General features: G+C 35.7%; 1 protein-coding gene across 1 annotated transcript in view; it reads right to left on the bottom strand.

The window, feature by feature from the left end:
• CNTNAP5 (contactin associated protein family member 5) overlaps positions 1–16981 on the bottom strand; it is a 393202-nt gene extending 376221 nt beyond the window's left edge. Inside the window, exon 1 of the mRNA XM_075829064.1 lies at positions 16518–16981. Coding sequence (XP_075685179.1) covers positions 16518–16599 — 82 coding nt within the window. The 5' untranslated portion in view covers positions 16600–16981. The remainder of the gene's footprint in view (positions 1–16517) is intronic.
• Positions 16982–20639: the final 3658 nt, after the last annotated feature.

Below are 20639 nucleotides of genomic sequence, written 5' to 3'. Positions count from 1 at the left end.
GTTATGAAATGATTCATTTTGTACTGATTTTTAGATATGACAAAAACCTATCATTTTAACAAGGGTGTGAAGACTAATATATATAATGTGGTGCTATAAATGTGTGTGTGTGTGTGTGTGTGTGTGTGTGTGTGTGTGTGTGTGTGTGTGTGTGTGTGTGTGTGTGTGTGGTATAGTGGTACTATGTATGTGTTCGGTGTAGTGGTACTATGTATGTGTTCGGTGTAGTGGTACTATGTATGTGTTTTGTATAGTGGTACTACGTATGTGTTCAGTATGGTGGTACTATGAATGTGTTCGGTGTAGTGGTACTATGTATGTGTGTGTTTTTTTTAATTATTATTATTATTACGTTTTTTTTTTGTTATTTTTCTTCTTAGAACACAGAAGGTAAATATGGCAAAGGCGGAGCGGACAACAGAGACATTTCTCAATCTCACCCTGAACATGAGTGCTACAGAATATTTTTACTTTAGGAACTCAAAAGCCTCTTTTCTGAGCAGAATCTCTACAAGATTATGAATAATTCACAGTAAGAAATCAGGAACAACTTCATCATTCATTAAAAATAAAACATATGAACACTTTTACTTGTAACATGAACTAAGAGGAAGGACTTCATTGCAATTTCATAGTTTAACTAATTGAACACTATAAAATGTCACTTTATTATGTTATTGTATTATTTTACATTGTTAAATGGCTTATTCCAATCAGATAGATTACTGTTCAAATCTAAAGACTTGTACCTAAACGGCATGTATTGTAAATATATTCTTGTACATAGAGGGAAGTATTATAGTAGTTATATTCTTGTATATAGGAGCAGTATTATAGTAGTTATATTCTTGTATATAGGGGGCAGTATTATAGTAGTTATATTCTTGTATATAGGAGCAGTATTATAGTAGTTATGTTCTTGTATATAGGGGCAGTATTATAGTAGTTATATTCTTGTATATAAGAGCAGTAATATAGTAGTTATATTCTTGTATATAGGGGGCAGTATTATAGTAGTTATGTTCTTGTATATAGGAGCAGTATTATAGTAGTTATGTTCTTGTATATAGGGGCAGTATTATAGTAGTTATATTCTTGTATATAAGAGCAGTAATATAGTAGTTATATTCTTGTAGACAGAGGGAAATATTATAGTAGTTATATTCTTGTATATAGGGGGCAGTATTATAGTAGTTCTGTTCTTGTATATAGGAGAGGTATTATAGTAGTTATATTCTTGTATATAGGGGGCAGTATTATAGTAGTTCTGTTCTTGTATATAGGAGCAGTATTATAGTAGTTATATTCTTGCATATTGGAGCAGTATTATAGTAGCTATATTCTTTTATATAGGGACAGTATTATAGTAGTTATATTCTTGTATATAGAGGCAGCATTATAGTAGTTATATTCTTGTATATAGGGGGCAGTATTATAGTAGTTATATTCTTGTATATAGGAGCAGTATTATAGTAGTTATATTCTTGTATATAGGGGCAGTATTATAGTAGTTATATTCTTGTATATAGGAGCAGTATTATAGTAGTTATATTCTTGCATATAGGAGCAGTATTATAAAAGTTATATTCCTGTATATGGGAGCAGTATTATAGTAGTTATATTCTTGTATATAGGGGCAATATTATAGTAGTTATATTCTTGTATATAGTAGCAGTATTATAGTAGTTATATTCTTGTATATAGGGGCAATATTATAGTAGTTATATTCTTGTATATAGTAGCAGTATTATAGTAGTTATATTCTTGTATATAGGAGGCAGTATTATAGTAGTTATATTCTTGTATATAGGAGCAGCATTATAGTAGTTATATTCTTGCATATAGGAGCAGTATTATAAAAGTTATATTCCTGTATATGGGAGCAGTATTATAGTAGTTATATTATTGTATATAGGGGCAGTATTATAGTAGTTATATTCTCTTATATAGGAGCAGTATTATAGTAGTTATATTCTTGTATATAGAAGCAGTATTATAGTAGCTATATTCTTGTATATAGGAGCAGTATTATAGTAGTTATATTCTTGTATATAGGAGCAGTATTATAGTAGTTATATTCTTGTATATAGGAGCAGTATTACAGTAGTTATGTTCTTGTATATAGGGACAGTATTATAGTAGTTATATTCTTGTATATAGGGGCAGTATTATAGTAGTTATATTCTTGTATATAGGAGCAGTATTATAGTAGTTATATTCTTGTATATAGGGGGCAGTATTATAGTAGTTATATTCTTGCATGTAGGAACATTATTATAGTAGTTATATTCTTGTATATAGGGGGCAGTATTATAGTAGTTATATTCTTATATATAGGAGCAGTATTATAGTAATTATATTCTTGTATATGGGGGGCAGTATTATAGTAGTTATATTCTTGTATATAGTTCAATATTATAGTAGTTATATTCTTGTATATAGTAGCAGTATTATAGTAGTAATATTCTTGTATATAGGAGGCAGTATTATAGTAGTTATATTATTGTATATAGGAGCAGTATTATAGTAGTTATATTCTTGCATATAGGAGCAGTATTATAAAAGTTATATTCCTGTATATGGGAGCAGTATTATAGTAGTTATATTCTTGTATATAGGGGCAGTATTATAGTAGTTATATTCTCTTATATAGGAGCAGTATTATAGTAGTTATATTCTTGTATATAGAAGCAGTATTATAGTAGCTATATTCTTGTATATAGGAGCAGTATTATAGTAGTTATATTCTTGTATATAGGAGCAGTATTAGGGTATGTGCACACACACTAATTACGTCCGTAATTTACGGACGTATTTCGGCCGCAAGTACCGGACCGAACATAGTGCAGGGAGCCGGGCTCCTAGCATCATAGTTATATACGATGCTAGGAGTCCCTGCCTCTCTGCAGGACAACTGTCCCGTACTGTAATCATGTTTTCAGTACGGGACAGTAGTTCCACGGAGAGGCAGGGGCTCCTAGCATCGTACATAACTATGATGCTAGGAGCCCGGCTCCCTGCACTGAGTTCGGTCCGGGACTTGCGGCCGAAATACGTCCGTCAATTACGGACGTAATTAGTGTGTGTGCACATACCCTTACAGTAGTTATGTTCTTGTATATAGGGACAGTATTATAGTAGTTATATTCTTGTATATAGGGACAGTATTATAGTAGTTATATTCTTTTATATAGGGACAGTATTATAGTAGTTATATTCTTGTATATAGGGGCAGTATTATAGTAGATATATTCTTGTATATAGGGGCAGTATTATAGTAGTTATATTCATGTATATAGTAGCAGTATTATAGTAGTTATATTCTTGTATATGGGGGCAGTATTATAGTAGTGATGTTCTTGTATATAGGCACAGTATTATAGTAGTTATATTCTTGTATATAGGGGCAGTATTATGGTAGTTATATTCTTGTATATAGGAGCAGTATTATAAAAGTTAGATTCCTGTATATGGGAGCAGTATTATAGTAGTTATATTCTTGTATATAGGAGCAGTATTAAAGTAGTTATATTCTTGTATATAGGAGCAGTATTATAGTAGTTATATTCTTATATATAGGAGCAGTATTATAGTAGTTATATTCTTGTATATGGGGGCAGTATTATAGTAGTGATGTTCTTGTATATAGGCACAGTATTATAGTAGTTATATTCTTGTATATAGGGGCAGTATTATAGTAATGATGCTCTTGTATATAGGCGCAGTATTACAGTAGTTATATTCTTGTATATAGGGGCAGTATTATAGTAATTATATTCTTGTATATAGGGAGCAGTATTATAGTAGTTATATTCTTGTATATAGGGGGCAGTATTATAGTAGTTATATTCTTGTATATAAGAGCAGTATTATAGTAGTTATATTGTTATATATAGTGGCATTATTATAGTAGTTATATTCTTATATATAGGGGACAGTCTTATAGTAGTTATATTCTTGTATATAGGGGGCAGTATTATAGTAGTTATATTATTGTATATAGGAGCAGTATTATAGTGGTTATATTCTTGTATATAGGGGGCAGTATTATAGTAGTTATATTCTTGTATATAGGTGCAGTATTATAGTAGTTATATTCTTGTATATAGGGGGCAGTATTATAGTAGTTATATTCTTGTGTATAGGAGCAGTATTATAGTAGTTATAGTCTTGTATATAGGAGCAGTATTATAGTAGTTATATTCTTGTATATAGGGGCAGTATTATAGTAGTTATATTCTTGTATATAGGAGCAGTATTATAGTAGTTATATTCTTGTGTATAGGAGCAGTATTATAGTAGTTATAGTCTTGTATATAGGGGCAGTATTATAGTAGTTATATTCTTGTATATAGAGGCAGTATTATAGTAGTTATATTCTTGTATATAGGGGCAGTATTATAGTAGTTATATTCTTGTATATAGGGGACAGTATTATAGTAGTTATATTCTTGTATATAGGAGCCGTATTATAGTAGTTATATTCTTGTACATATGGAACTGTATTATAGTAGTTATATTTATTTATATAGGGGAAATAATTGTAGTCGCTCGTGCTGGTATAGTGGGGATTTGCATATTACTTTATCAAGACAATGTCTCAATTGGCTTAAGAAGTAAAAACTCCTGCATATATTGTAATCATAAGTTATCTCTTCGCTTTCCCCACTTGGTTGCTCATTTAAAATGCATTATACAACATGGGCGACACTTAGCACAGAAGAAATCCTCATATATATAATGAGTATCTGAAATCTATTCTTTTTTCTTATGCATGAAATCAGAGTTAAATAATTGCTATCTACATTTTTACCCTGCTGAGAAATTTCCTTGTGTGTATTGAAAATAACTCGAACTTGTTTGGATAGTTTGGAAATGTCAAGAGGATTCAACAAGGTGCGGACTGCCTCGTGTTTTATCTTTCTTATGTTCCTCTTTAAAATGACTAAAAATACTGCAAATCTTTATAAAGCCTCTGAACATTTGATTTTACAAGTGCATTCCAACAATCTGTCATGGATCTGCAACCTGAAGACTCAGTTCTACCTACTTGGATGTAAAGTACCCTCTCCTCTCAACTAGCTGTTATATTCAAACATAATATTTTTAGGGAAGGGATCACCATTTATGACACCTGGTCATGGGGAAACCCAACTGGAGAGATGTTCAGGAGCGATCTGAATCTGACCTGGTCCTTTCAAAGATGAGGGAATCTCATGTAGGCTCATATCACTAAGGAATATTCTCTCGGACTTATTCTCTCTGCCTTTATTTAGATCGATTTTCTTAGAACTTGTGTTTTCCTTCCACTGATGTTTTTATTTTGAACCCCTCCTAACCAAGTGTTAACATAATTGTGTTAAAATATTATTAGCCATTAATTAGCTGTAAATATTATATCTGAACATGTGTTACCGACACTTACTTTATTGCAAGCTGTCATCTGCATATGGAATATTACCCGCAGAACAGACATCTCAAGTCTTTGATGTATTACTGAAGCAGAGCTCCTCAATCAGAGACGCTGCCAGCAGTAATCATTGTAATGCTACAAAACCAACCATCTTGCAAAACAACCACCGCACGTCAATCTGAAGCACCAACGTTCTGGAAACAGCCAAGGCCATCCTGTACGGGAGGGAGCACAGCGTGTTCTTCTCTATCAACAGAAACCTTAAGAACCACACAATCTGAATGCCAAATTAACCTATCAGTATGTCTGGGAGGAAATCCACAAGAACACAGGGAGAACATACAAACTCCAGATATTGTCCTTGGTCGGATTCGAACCCAGGACTCCAGCGCTGCAAGTCAACGGAGCTAACCACTTATCTTCTATGCTGAGATTGTAGGGGAAGGGGCTTTTGACATCAGTAGTAAACGCCAGGGAGTTTAGGAAGAGGGGGATTGGCCTGCTGTGTTGTGGGTGTGTCTTAGCAGGGCAGGGGGCGTGGCTTTATCTCAGCGGGTTTCTGCTTGCCAGATGTCAGAAGTCTTTTGCTTAGGTAGTAGATCTATTAATATGTTATTCTAGATCATGGAGTCAATAGAATTGGAGTCATGTGTCATGCTTGAAAAAGGCTCCATACGCTGAGCCGAAACATTGCACAAGGGCTAAATAAAAGCCATTTTTTCACTAAAACATGGAGTGCTGCCTGTCTTTGGATGACTATGTAACTATATAGCTATGTAACTATGTAACTATATAACTGTATAACTCTGTAACTATGTAACTATATAACTATATAACTATGTAACTATGTAACTATATAACTATATAACTATGTAACTATATAACTATATAACTATATAACTATGTGACTATATAACTATATAACTATATAACTATGTAACTATGTAACTATATAACTATATAACTATATAACTATATAACTATATAACTATAACTATATAACTGTATAACTATGTGACTATAACTATATAACTATATAACTATAACTATATAACTATATAACTATGTAACTATAACTATATAACTATATAACTATATAACTATATAACTATATAACTATGTAACTATATAACTATGTAACTATATAACTATATAACTATGTGACTATATAACTATATAACTATATAACTATAACTATATAACTGTATAACTATGTGACTATATAACTATGTAACTATGTAACTATATAACTATGTAACTATATAACTATATAACTATATAACTATGTAACTATATAACTATATAACTATATAACTATGTGACTATATAACTATATAACTATATAACTATATAACTATAACTATATAACTGTATAACTATGTGACTATATAACTATGTAACTATGTAACTATATAACTATATAACTCTAACTATATAACTGTATAACTATATAACTATGTGACTATATAACTATGTAACTATGTAACTATGTAACTATGTAACTGTATAACTGTATAACTGTATAACTATATAACTATATAACTCTAACTATATAACTGTATAACTATATAACTATGTGACTATATAACTATGTAACTATATAACTATATAACTATATAACTATATAACTATGTAACTATATAACTATATAACTATGTAACTATATAACTATATAACTATATAACTATGTGACTATATAACTATATAACTATATAACTATATAACTATATAACTATAACTATATAACTGTATAACTATGTGACTATATAACTATGTAACTATGTAACTATATAACTAACTATATAACTATATAACTCTAACTATATAACTGTATAACTATATAACTATGTGACTATATAACTATGTAACTATGTAACTATGTAACTATGTAACTGTATAACTGTATAACTGTATAACTATATAACTATATAACTATATAACTCTAACTATATAACTGTATAACTATATAACTATGTGACTATATAACTATGTAACTATATAACTATATAACTATATAACTATATAACTATGTAACTATGTAACTATATAACTATGTAACTATAACTATATAACTCTGTAACTATGTAACTGTATAACTGTATAACTATATAACTATATAACTATGTAACTATGTAACTATATAACTATGTAACTATATAACTATATAACTATGTAACTATATAACTATATAACTATGTAACTATGTAACTCTATAACTATGTAACTATCTAACTATATAAGTATATAACTATGTAACTATATAACTATGTAACTATATAACTATATAACTATATAACTATATAACTATGTAACTATGTAACTATATAACTATATAACTATGTAACTATATAACTATATAACTATATAACTATATAACTATGTAACTATATAACTATGTAACTATATAACTATGTAACTATGTAACTATGTAACTATGTAACTATATAACTATGTAACTATATAACTATGTAACTATATAACTATGTAACTATATAACTATGTAACTATGTAACTATATAACTATGTAACTATATAACTATGTAACTATATAACTATGTAACTATATAACTATATAACTATGTAACTATATAACTATATAACTTTGTAACTATGTAACTTTGTAACTTTGTAACTCTATAACTATATAACTATATAACTAACTATGTAACTATATAACTATGTAACTATATAACTATGTAACTATATAACTATGTAACTATGTAACTATATAACTATATAACTATATAACTATATAACTTTGTAACTATGTAACTTTGTAACTTTGTAACTCTATAACTATATAACTATATAACTAACTATGTAACTATATACCTATGTAACTATATAACTATATAACTATGTAACTATATAACTATATAACTATATAACTATGTAACTATATAACTATGTAACTATATAACTATATAACTATGTAACTATGTAACTATATAACTATGTAACTATGTAACTATGTAACTATGTGACTATGTAACTATATAACTATATAACTATGTAACTATATAACTATGTAACTATGTAACTATATAACTATGTAACTATGTAACTATATAACTATGTAACTATGTAACTATATAACTATATAACTATGTAACTATGTAACTATATAACTAACTATGTAACTATATAACTATGTAACTATATAACTATATAACTATATAACTATGTAACTATATAACTATATAGATATATAACTATGTAACTTTGTAACTATGTAACTCTATAACTCTGTTACTTGACTCTAATAACTCTGATATCACACAACAAAAGTCATTGAAAAAGTCAAGATAAGAGATCTTCCCACTGTGTATTTAATGCGTTAAAAGTCAAGATAGAGACGTCTACATCTGTAGATGACTTCCATTTTCTATTCCAGGTATGAGTCACTTTGAAGTATGTGATTCCAGAATAAAAAGATTTATAGCACATATCAGGTCTGGCAGTGAAGCAGACTACGTAAGTGCTTTTCACAGGTCTTTAAGAGTTAATTCCAGCACAGACGATCAGTTGCCACAGGAAACTCAAACTGCAGCTGGAACATTACAGGGAATGAGGATTAAGCTACACACAAGATAATCAGTCCTGCTGCCGGACCGCGGGAACGATGGACGGAGCTTTATGCCCGTAATCCTGCTGTATCCAGTCTCATCCAATCACATGTGTTACCTTCCCTGTGCCCAGAGACTGAAACCATCTCTGCTCATTCATCCTGATCTAAAGCCTAGGACTAGATTCATGGCGACACTCAGTACTATTCATATACACTTCATTATATGAGAGCTGCATCTGCTTCTGTAAGACTGAGAAAATGCATTTCTTAATGCCGTGGCATAGCTACAGGGGGTGCAGAGATTGTGGCTGTACCCGGGTGTCGGAGGGGACTGAAGACCCCTCCTCTACATAAGAGGACAGCAGTGCTATAGAGGGAACATCACTTTTGGTGGGGGGACCCCAGTATAGATTTTAAATTGGGGGCCAGGGAGCATCAATTTATACATCATTTAACACCATATTATATCAAATAAGTACTGACCCCCATCAACTCCTTAAAGTGAATCTCCACCTTTGATCACCATTTCCTTTTTAGGTTCATCATTCTGTGCTGAATATTTTCATAATATATCTTTATAATGGTCAGAGCTCCATTTTCCTGGTACAGAGCTCCAAGTACTGCGCATAGACGTAAAGATAAATGATAAAATTCGAACTACCTACAGCCACCACTAGGGGGAGCTTAGGAGTTTACTGCATACTATGTTATTATTGTAGTATGAAGTGAGCTCCCCCGGTGGCAGCTGCAGGCAAACAGAATTTTATCATGTAACTCTATGGTGGTATGAGGGGAAGCAGGGAAACTGGAGCTCTCTACACCCTGCAGTGCATAAAAAAACAGATCTCTACCTTCTGTATCCTTGGGAATAATACATGTAGGTGGGAAATAGTGAGCTGCCATTAAACCTTTATTTTTTAAGTTTCCTGTAGGGGGTTGGTTTAAATTGGATCTTATGATGCAAAATAAATCAGTTTAGTGACAAATTCAGCTCTGCTGCATATGCATACAAACCCCAAATTTCTTAGGGCACGGCCAGACGTGGTGGAATTGCTGTGGAATTCTCCAGCGGACGTTTTTTACATTTATTTCAATACATTTTTAGGAAAGTTAGTTCAGACGTTGCGGAAAACTCCGCTGCGGACCATAGGCTGCGATCCGGAATTTTCCCTCCCAGCATGCACTGTTTGTTGCGGAGAAGAAGCAGAACTTCACGGCGGATTTTAGCCTTTGCAATGCAAAAACTGAAATCTGTGGCAAGTCCGCTGTGTTTTCTGCAACGTCTGAATTACCTGTCAAATATGCAAATGTTGCTGCAGATTCGTTGCGTAATTGCCCCAAATCTGCACCAACATTTGCAACGGAAAAACTCTGCCAGGTCTGGACGTGCCCTTAACAGGGCCGTCTGTTGAGCTTTTTGCTTCATTAGACAGTTGCTGATTGTTCGTTAGATCTGTATAGACTGTAGCTTTACCACCAGTATTATTACAGATCAGTGTATTATAACGGGTAATCTCAATGCAGGGTCACTAGAAAAGCTTCTATTATTTTATGATTTAACTATAAATTATCTGTCGTGGTCTGCAGCCTCACGTTACCCTCCCACGCTGAGCAGTAATTATTATTTATGGCATTTATACCTCATCTCAGCTATTATAGTCACAATATGTGATATGGAGACAAGCAGAAGTGAGCAGCGGCAGAAACATCCACAGACGATAGAGGGAGATTAATACAGGACAGGAAGCATGGATAGTATTGGGTGTTGTCCATGGCACGATTGAGGAAGAATGCACTAGACCATCCAGAAACATAAATATTAGTACAATAGATGTAGCAGAGCTGAGTTGTTAGCTAGCACAGGCGATGGTAGTACATTAATGTAAGCCCAAGGGTATGTTCACACGGCTTATTTGTAGCCATTTTTTCAGGCCTTAAACGGCCAAAAAAATCAGAGGCAAAATGCATCCAAACATCTGCTCATTGATTTCAATGGAAAATACGGTGTTCTGTTCCAAGGGGGCTTTTTTTTACGTCGCCATTTTGAAAAACGGCCACGTAAAAAAACACCAGCGAAAAAGTAGAGCATGTAATTTCTTGAGCCGTTTTTGGAGCCATTTTCCATTGACTCTATAGAAAAAACAGCTCCAAAAACTTCCGTAAGAAACGCCACGAAAAACAGCTCCGTATTTTCAGACGTTTTTTGCTAAGCATGTAAACATAGTATGGGGTTAATTTGTCTGTTTAGTATCGCAGGGTAAGGTTATCCTTACAGTTTTCTACTGTACAGATGTAGCAGACCCGAGCGTGTAAATGCAGATTTAGGCCGAGTTTGTCAGTTGGCACAATGTGTTCTGGTCTCATTGTGTGTCATCTATGGTTTTACATAGGACTGCAGGTAAACCCACTATTATGAGAGTTATCACAATAAAACAGCCAAAAAGGTAAATGACCAATTCAGCTCTGCTACATTTGTACCATTTGCACACGAAAATGATTTACTTTTCAGTCCTAGACATAGGCACCATATTAATATCCAGGGTGTGTCTTCATAAAGTATGAAGGATAAACAATTTAGAAGCAGGACAGGATAAAATACTTCTATCTTAGAGGTTTGTCATACATGAAATAGAGCTTGTTCCTAATACACTTTATCGCAAATTGTTGCTCTATTTAGTTAGTACAGAACTCCCATCCTCCGTCCTGCCACACACAAATCAATGTAGAGATCTCAGTGGCCTCTTCTACCTCTACTGGACCAGTATATACAGATTGCCCCCTAGTAGTGTGAGCAGGATCAAGATTTTGACAAGTCTGTTTGTGAAGTTACAGAGGAAATGGAGCAACAATTCCTGATGAAGAATATTAGTAACAAGCTCTATCTCTGTATGCTGGAGAATATTAGGGTATGTTCACACGGCCTATATACGGACGTAAATCGGGCGTTTTTGCCCCGAATTACGCCCGAAAATAGCGCCTCAATAGCGCTGACAAACATCTGCCCATTGAAAGCAATGGGCAGACGTTTGTCTGTTCACACGAGGCGTATATTTACGCGCCGCTGTCAAATTACGGCGCGTAAATAGACGCCCGCGTCAAAGAAGTGACCTGTCACTTCTTTGGCCGTAATTAGAGCCGTTATTCATTGACTCCAATGAATAGCAGCGCTAATTACGCCCGTAATTGACGCGGCGTACAAGCGCCTGCACATGCCGGTACGGCTGAAATTACGGGGATGTTTTCAGGCTGAAACATCCCCGTAATTTCAGCCGTTACGGACCCCCGCCGTGTGAACATACCCTTAGCATTTCATGTGTTTTTATATGCCACTTATTATTCAGCTGTATCCAGATCGCCCCCCCCCCCCCCCATTGGTAGAAGCAGACATCAAGATTTTAAAGCATAAGTATAAAGACCAGAGAAAAGGTTCAACATAGGAAAGAAATGGAACGATAATGATCTTAAATTATACCACTGGAGGGTCACTTTAAGACTAATCATTATAATATAATGATTAAGATATATTTAAATTTCCGATGGGATACAATGATTCTTTATGATATTTTGACCTCTAGGGAGGCCGATGCCCATTGGACACGGCTCATGGTGATATCGAACACATTATCTGACATTTACATGGGACTGCAGGTAAACCTATTGAGCTATTACAGGTCTGCTTTTACTGAATGAATGTTGTTACTTAAAGGGACATTCCCATCAGTTAATGTTATGGCAGTTGTTAGGATATGCCATAACACTATGATCAGTAGGGATCTCCGACCTCTGGGGCCCCCATTGATTCAGAGAACAAAGGGACGGTGGTCCATTCTGAATTTTTCCTAAACAGTGACACTACAGCCTTCTTTGATGTGCGGGCAAGTTTTAAACAGCCCCATTAAAGACAATAAAATACTGATGTAGCAGAGCTGAATTTTCAAGCGCTGTGATAACTCACTGACATAAAAAAAAAAATGCAGTATGTTTACCTGCAATCTCAGATGAAAACACAGATCACGTATCAGGATATCATGCAGATTGTGCTAAATTAAAAATTCAGCTCTGCTACATCTGTGGTATGAGTTTTAGTATAACTTTAACTTCAATGTTCTGAGTTGGTTCTGTGGTAAGGTATGAATTACATTGTTAGAGTTTACATTCACTGCTAAAGGTATTGGCTTATACTCAGGGTCACTATGTCATGATGTAGCAGAGATGAGCATGTCATTGCTACAGAGCTAAGTTATTTAGCTGCAATATCAACATGTGCCTATTTATGGTTTTCAATAGAACTGCAGATAAACCTCCTGAATCCGTATAGAGTAACCATAATACTCAAAATAAAATGATCTATGACATAATTAGCTCTGCAGGTATCATCCAGGTATCATCTTCAGCATGATCTGTACTCAGAGTTATCAGTATGTTATCTGTGGTGTTACATAGGACTGCAGGTAACATCTACTACATTATCTCTACTCAGAGAGTTATCACTGTGTTATCTGTGGTGTTACATAGGACTGCAGGTAACATCTACTACATTATCTCTACTCAGAGAGTTATCACTGTGTTATCTGTGGTGTTACATAGGACTGCAGGTAACAACAGTATTACATTATCTGTACTCAGAGAGTTATCAGTGTGTTATCTGTAGTGTTACATAGGACTGCATGTGAAAGCTACTAAATTATCTGTAATCGGGGAGTTATCACTATGTTATCTGTGGTGTTACATAGGACTGCAGGTAACATCTACTACATTATTGGTACTCAGAGAGTTGTCACTGTGTGTTATATGTGGTGTTACATAGGACTGTGCATAACATCTACTACATTATCTGTACTCAGAGGGTTATTACTGTGTTATCTGTGGTGTTACATAGGACTGCAGGTACAATATCTGTACTCACAGATTTATCACCATGTGTGATATTACATGGGATTGCAGGTATATAGTTATCACTATGTGTTATGTGTGGTGTTACATAGGACTGCTGGTACTCCCACTGCATTGTCTGCACTCAGAGTAATTACTGTGTTATCTGTGGTGTTACATTGGACTGCAGGTAGCATATACTCCATCATCTGTACTCAGAGAGTTATCACTGTGTGTTATCTGTGGTGTTACATAGGGCTGCAGGTACAATAACTGCACTCACAGATTTATCACCATGTGTGATGTTACATAGGACTGCAGGTATATCTGCTACATTATCTGTACTCTGCATTGTCTGCACTCAGAGAGTAATTACTGTGTTATCTGTGGTGTTACATAGGACTTCAGGTAACTGAATTCACAGACTAATCACCATTTGTGAAGTTACATAGGACTGCAGGTTACATCTACTACATTATTTGTAATCAAAGGGTTATCACTGTGCATTATCTGTGTCACTACATATGACTGTGATTAAATCTGTACACAACAACATAGATAAAATGACAAATTCAACTCATTTGTAGTTATAAAATAGTCAATTGATTCTATGTTACAGGATGTTATATCCATTTACATGGGGGTAGGGTGGTGGGGTTGCACTTTCGAAAAGTCACACTATTTTCTGTAAATAAACTCCATAGGTCCTAGGGCAAATAAATTCAGACAAGTGGAGCTAAGTTCATATTCAGCATAAGTGGCAGGTAGAGGAATATTAGACAATTATGAGAAAGTAAAGTATCAGTGAAACATAGAGAATCAATGAACAGGAAAACATTAATGATACAATGTAGATTATGAGGATATTGATAACATAAAAGAAAATGAAAAGTAAACAGAGTCGGTTCCCACAGGGGGGAGTTCAGCCGCAGGACCCGACGCATCAGTTGCACCACATTTGCTGTATTAAGACAAGCTGTTCCTCTGTTTCTACATTGCAGCAGACAAATTGCCTGGGATCCTGCTGTCCTAACCCAGCAGATAGACAGCGACAGCAGCAGCATCCTGGCTCCAGTCAGATCTCAAGACTGAGAGAAATCTCTACAGCCAATGAATGCTTTTTTGTTTTCCCATGAAATAATGGCAGGAATGTAATACTCCACCTACATTGTACCTGTCCACCTGGAATAAACGACACACACACACACACACACACACACATGCACACGCACATGCACACGAACATGCACACACTCATATGCACACACACACACACACACACACACACACACACACACACACAGAGACACCCATTGTGTAGCTATCACCTCATCGTCCAGTGATGTTTGCTTTGCAGCCAGGTATTTGATCTCTTTAGGTTACTGAGATACACCATTGCATTTTGGGTGATATTTAGCACGTTCGTTTTTCATCCAGATATCAAATTTTGCACAAAATCTCTGTGCAGGTTAGGACTAAAGATAAAAAGCTCCTCTTATTTTTCCCTTGTGCTGTTGATACTTTATCCAATGTGTAATCTCTTCTCTGTGTTTTCCTTGTGGTTAGTTGAATTTTAGATGATCTTGTAGAAGATCAACACTGACCTCTAGTGTTCAGTCCAAAGTAAAACAACAGGGGGTGGGGGGGAATCCAGTGCCTACTGTAAGGTGCAAGATGCTAATAATTGTGTATTTCATAGCGCTCCCTCTGTCTCATTGTTGTGCACAATGTATTCTATTTTGCGCCCCCTCCTGAAGCGTCTATGGGGGTCGGTGGGTAAAGTTTAGTATAGTGTTTGCTGATGTTTGCAGTTCAGCATTGCACTGGGAAACCTGGACTATGTGACTACTAGTAAACACCACAATACTGTCTAGTCATGCCTTTAGACCTATTTTATTATTTCGCTGCAGTTCTTGGAAATTGTCCTACAGCCAAAGAACATTGCATCTCCAAGAACCCATAAGACCTGTCAAGAAACATTTGGACTGTGTGTTTGCCACTAGAATGACAAACACTCTCCTATGGCTCAGACTGCAGCATCAATGACTGCAAGAGTGATGGCAAGTAGATGACATGTTAAACTTTGAGGAGTTCGATACACTGTGTCCATTCTGGCTGAGATACATTGTAACATACAGCAGCACATACATCATCCTCAGGCTGCTATCATGATTGGTTAGCTGTCCAGTTAGTAACACATTGTAACACACATCTCCACATACTGTACAGCAATGCTACTAGTCTCAGGGAGCAGTTCTGAATGGATCATGGAAACCTTGTAAGATTTCAGCCTGCGCCCCAGATATCTGCAATTACACATTTGGTTACATTGAGTCTCCTTTCTAAGAACTAACACAAAACAGAATTTAATTTGCACAGAGACTGAAGTTGGTTCTGTATGGGCTGCTCATGTTCTCCACTGACAGCCTATGGATCAGTACATTCTCTATGTTCACTTGCTGAATGTAGAACACACACTTAATGCTTTACACCTCAATATTTTAGGACGAGCTGTAATGTACATACTGGAATCCATATGTATATATATATGAGGATCACATTGCAAGCAACTAACTTTTCCCCTAATATTTGCATACCCTCACCACAGTCACCATTGCACATTAAATGTCATCACAAAGCCCACACAAGTCTCTGGTTACTTACAGTTTGCAGCTGTTGATCCCAGATGACACAGAGCAGGCAGCAGACACAGAAAAGCACAAAACACTTTTGCATCCGAATCCATGTTATTGGCTGTAAATGATACAGTTTATGTGTATTATCCCCAGGTCTCTGTGTTGTGGCTGCTCAGACAAACCCCTGAATCTCAGCAGCATCCAGCTACCCCAACCTGATCAGCAGACATCCCATGCACAGACTCCTTAAAGAAAGACACATCCAAAGGCAATGAGAGCTGCTGGTGAGAATAAGCTGGATGAAGAATCAGCACCAGAGATGGTGGACAGCTCCTTATAGGCAAACACAGTGCACTCCACCCACATCCCAGAGCAGGCAACACCCACTGGCTCCCTGTAGCAGTGATACACTCCAGCTTTCCCTGTGCAGAGGCTTCAGTGGAGCAGCACACACATTGCTATATACAGAAGCCTTTTATATTGGGGCAGAAGCTCAGACTCTGGTGCATTGCTCTTCATGGATGTGCAATAGCAAATGTGGTGAAAACGACATGATGCCTGCAGAAAGGGTGGGAGGGGGTATCACAGGGTGGTGTAGAGCGACTATCTCACAATGACGGTCTCATAGATTCAATGTAAAAGCCGCATCCTCTCCTATGTAGCACAGGATTACACTAGAACCATCTCCAGGGGGCTCTACGTGCAGCATGAGATACATTGTTGCAGGGCTGTTTATAGTGGGATCGTTTGTTTGATTTGGAATGTTTCCGATTTAGGAATGATACATTGTGTTTACAAATAATTCTTAGATCAACATGACTCGTTATTTGTGTTTCTTGGGATAATTGTCATGAATTGTGCTCATCAACCTCATAGCATTTGACAAATATTTGCCTCTTTTTGGTTTTTAATGTGCAGCAGGATAAATGAGATTTTCTAGGAGAAATGTCATATTCTGTCATTAACAGCTGTGCAAATGTACAGAGCTGACCTGGGGATAACTTGGCTTCTACAAGGATTTTCCTTCCATTCAATGTAATATTCACAATTTTGTCAGCAAGATGCTATTGTTAGCAGATAATCTTCCTGTAAACTGGATGGTTTCATATACATTGTGGATGTCAAGGATAACTACACCATGGAGCACAATCTCTTTGACTGAATTCCTCCAGCGGATATTAGTTCTGTGGACACATCACAGATAGTTTCAAAGGTCAATTTGCAGCAAGTCTTAAGTGCGAAGCTGCCTCATTGATCATTAACTATGTGATTCCACAACAGCAAATCACCTAATGCGATATTAATGTGCTAAGCAAAGAGGTTCTCCCACATAAAATATTCAAATACAAGGCTGGCATGAAGTCAAATGAGTAATTCAAAGAAAATATGGATTATATAGGGCATTATAAACTCAGCAGTTATGCTATTGTAACTAGGTTTATATTTTCCTGTATTAGGCCAGAATCACACATGTAGTTTTGATGCGGTTTTTGGTGCAATTTTTTTTTTAAGCCAAACACAGGAGTGCAGAAAAAGATAAGACTTACATAAGTTTTTTATTTATACCTTTCCTTCCTTTTGGATCTACTTCTGGTTTGGGTTCAAAAGCCTGATCCAAAAACTGCACCAAAAATACATGTGTGATCCTAGCCTTAAAAGGCTTGTTCAGGATTAGAAAAACATGGCTGCTTTCTAGCAAAAACAACCCCACACCTGTCCATGGGCTATGTCTGGTATTGCAGCCCAACTCTATTAAAGGGAATGGGGCTGAGCTGCAATACCACACAACCTGTAGACAGGTGTGTTGCTGTTTTTGCAAGAAAGAAGCAATATATTTGTAATACCAGACAGTCCCTTTTAGCTGCTGGAATGTATCTGCTCACCTGTGTTAGGTATATATATATATATATATATATATATATATATATATATATATATACTGACATTTAGCACATATCATACAATTTTTACACCTAATGTAGTAATGTATAGTGGATTGATAAAGGCAGATATTTATTTATTGTGTAAGAAAATGATATACAATAAACTGTTATTTATTGTCTTCAGTGTCGGCTGCTTTTTTACTCTGCTTAATTAGACACAGCTATGACCAGTGACTCCAGCCTAGCTGCACTGTCTATTGGTGTCTGAAATAGTCTGAATTCCACATCCAGCCTATCAGAGGCCTAGGCTGCTGCTCTGTCTCTTCCTCGTGCCTTACTTCAGCTCTTCTTGTTTAGATTGGCTGCAGTCTATAAGCACAAGCTCACCAGCAAGTTAATGCATGGAGACCCCACTTTCAAGGACAGAATGATTATAAACTGCAAACAACTAAACCAAAAAGATTATAAAGAAACTGGCACACATATATTAAGAGGAGGAACCTTAATATGGGGGAGGAGTCACTGTGTACATACATGACATTACTTATCCTGTACTGATCCTGAGTTATATCCTGTATTATACTCCAGAACTGCACTCACTATTCTGCATTTGGAGTCACTGTGTACATACATTACTTATCCTGTACTGATCCTGAGTTACAGCCCATACTATACTCCGGAGCTGTACTCACTATTCTGCTGGTGAAATCACTGTGTGATTATATTACTTATCCTGTACTGATCCTGAGTTACATCCTGTATTATACTCCAGAGCTGCACTCACTATTCTGCTGGTGGAGTCACTGTGTACATACATGACATTACTTATCCTGTACTGATCCTGAGTTACATCCTGTATTATACTCCAGAGCTGCACTCACTATTCTGCTGGTGGAGTCACTGTGTAAATACATTACATTACTTATCCTGTACTGATCCTGAGTTACATCCTGTATTATACTCCAGAGCTGCACTCACTATTCTGCTGGTGGAGTCACTGTGTAAATACATTACATTACTTATCCTGTACTGATCCTGAGTTACATCCTGTATTATACTCCAGAGCTGCACTCACTATTCTGCTGGTACATTCTGTACCTGATATTACTTATCCTAAATAATACCGGTAGAAGCCACGCTGCACAATATCAATAATTACCAGCTCTCTTCCCTAAAGACAGATGGTGACATGACATTTGCCTTGTATTATTTAATACTCGCTTTATAAACTGTGGCCTGCTCCTATCTTTCATGCATTGCACCCCTGCTGCGCATGAGAGCATCAAGCAAGTGCTGCAACAAGAAACACAATCATTATGACATTTTTAATCTTCCAGTAATTTCAGAGCTGGTGGCGGCATCAGACCTTTTGTAATACGAGGGGAGAAGTAATCTATGGAAGAGGAGGCGCGCTCAGGTTCAAGCAGGTTGACCCATTAATCTGGAAGGAAGTTGCATTAACTGAGCCGAGAGAGAATCTATCTAATGGGATAAAAGGATAGAATCACCTGTCATGATATAAGAATCAATCCTGCATCTGGTTTAAGTCAAGGGGCCCCTCCAAGTCTCAGCCTTGTTTGTGCAATTTATAAGATGAGGAAATATTGGCAGATCCGGTGTAAAGAGACCAAAGAGAAAAACATTAGCGATTTTCTATTATCACAGACAGACATCACTGAAGACTCAAGACTCTGTGCTCCGGTCCCTACATTATCCATCAGCAAGAGGTTCTCACATACTCAATGTTCACAGGTTATAGATGGAGGGAGATACAAGGGAAACATGTTGTGTGCAAGAGTTCCAATTATAAAGTGAAAACTAATATCTAGAATAGTGATCATGTTGGTTTGTCTCTAGGGATGAGCAAATTTAATTATTTTACTGCTGGGACAATTTTTACGCTTTTGACGTACGCAAATAAAAACTGAATTATAAAATAAAAAACAAATCCTATTATACCCCCAAACCCATACATTTTCTAAAAGAACGGACTGTACAGGATAAGTAATGTCATGTATGAACACAGTGACTCCACCAGCAGAATAGTGAGTGCAGCTCTGGAGTATAAAACAGGATGTAACTCATGATCAGTACAGAATGAGTAATGTATGTTCACAGTGACGCCACCAGCAGAATAGTGAGTACAGCTCTGGAGTATAATGCAGGCTGTAACTAAGGACCAGTACAGGATAAGTAATGTAATGTATGTACACAGTGACTCCACCAGCAGAATAGTGAGTGCAGCTCTGGAGTATAAAACAGGATAT

Source organism: Rhinoderma darwinii, chromosome 6 (genome assembly GCF_050947455.1).
Source record: "Rhinoderma darwinii isolate aRhiDar2 chromosome 6, aRhiDar2.hap1, whole genome shotgun sequence".
Taxonomy (NCBI): Eukaryota; Metazoa; Chordata; class Amphibia; order Anura; family Rhinodermatidae; genus Rhinoderma; species Rhinoderma darwinii.
Note: the sequence above shows the minus strand (reverse complement) of the source record. Positions and strands in the feature narration are given on the sequence as shown.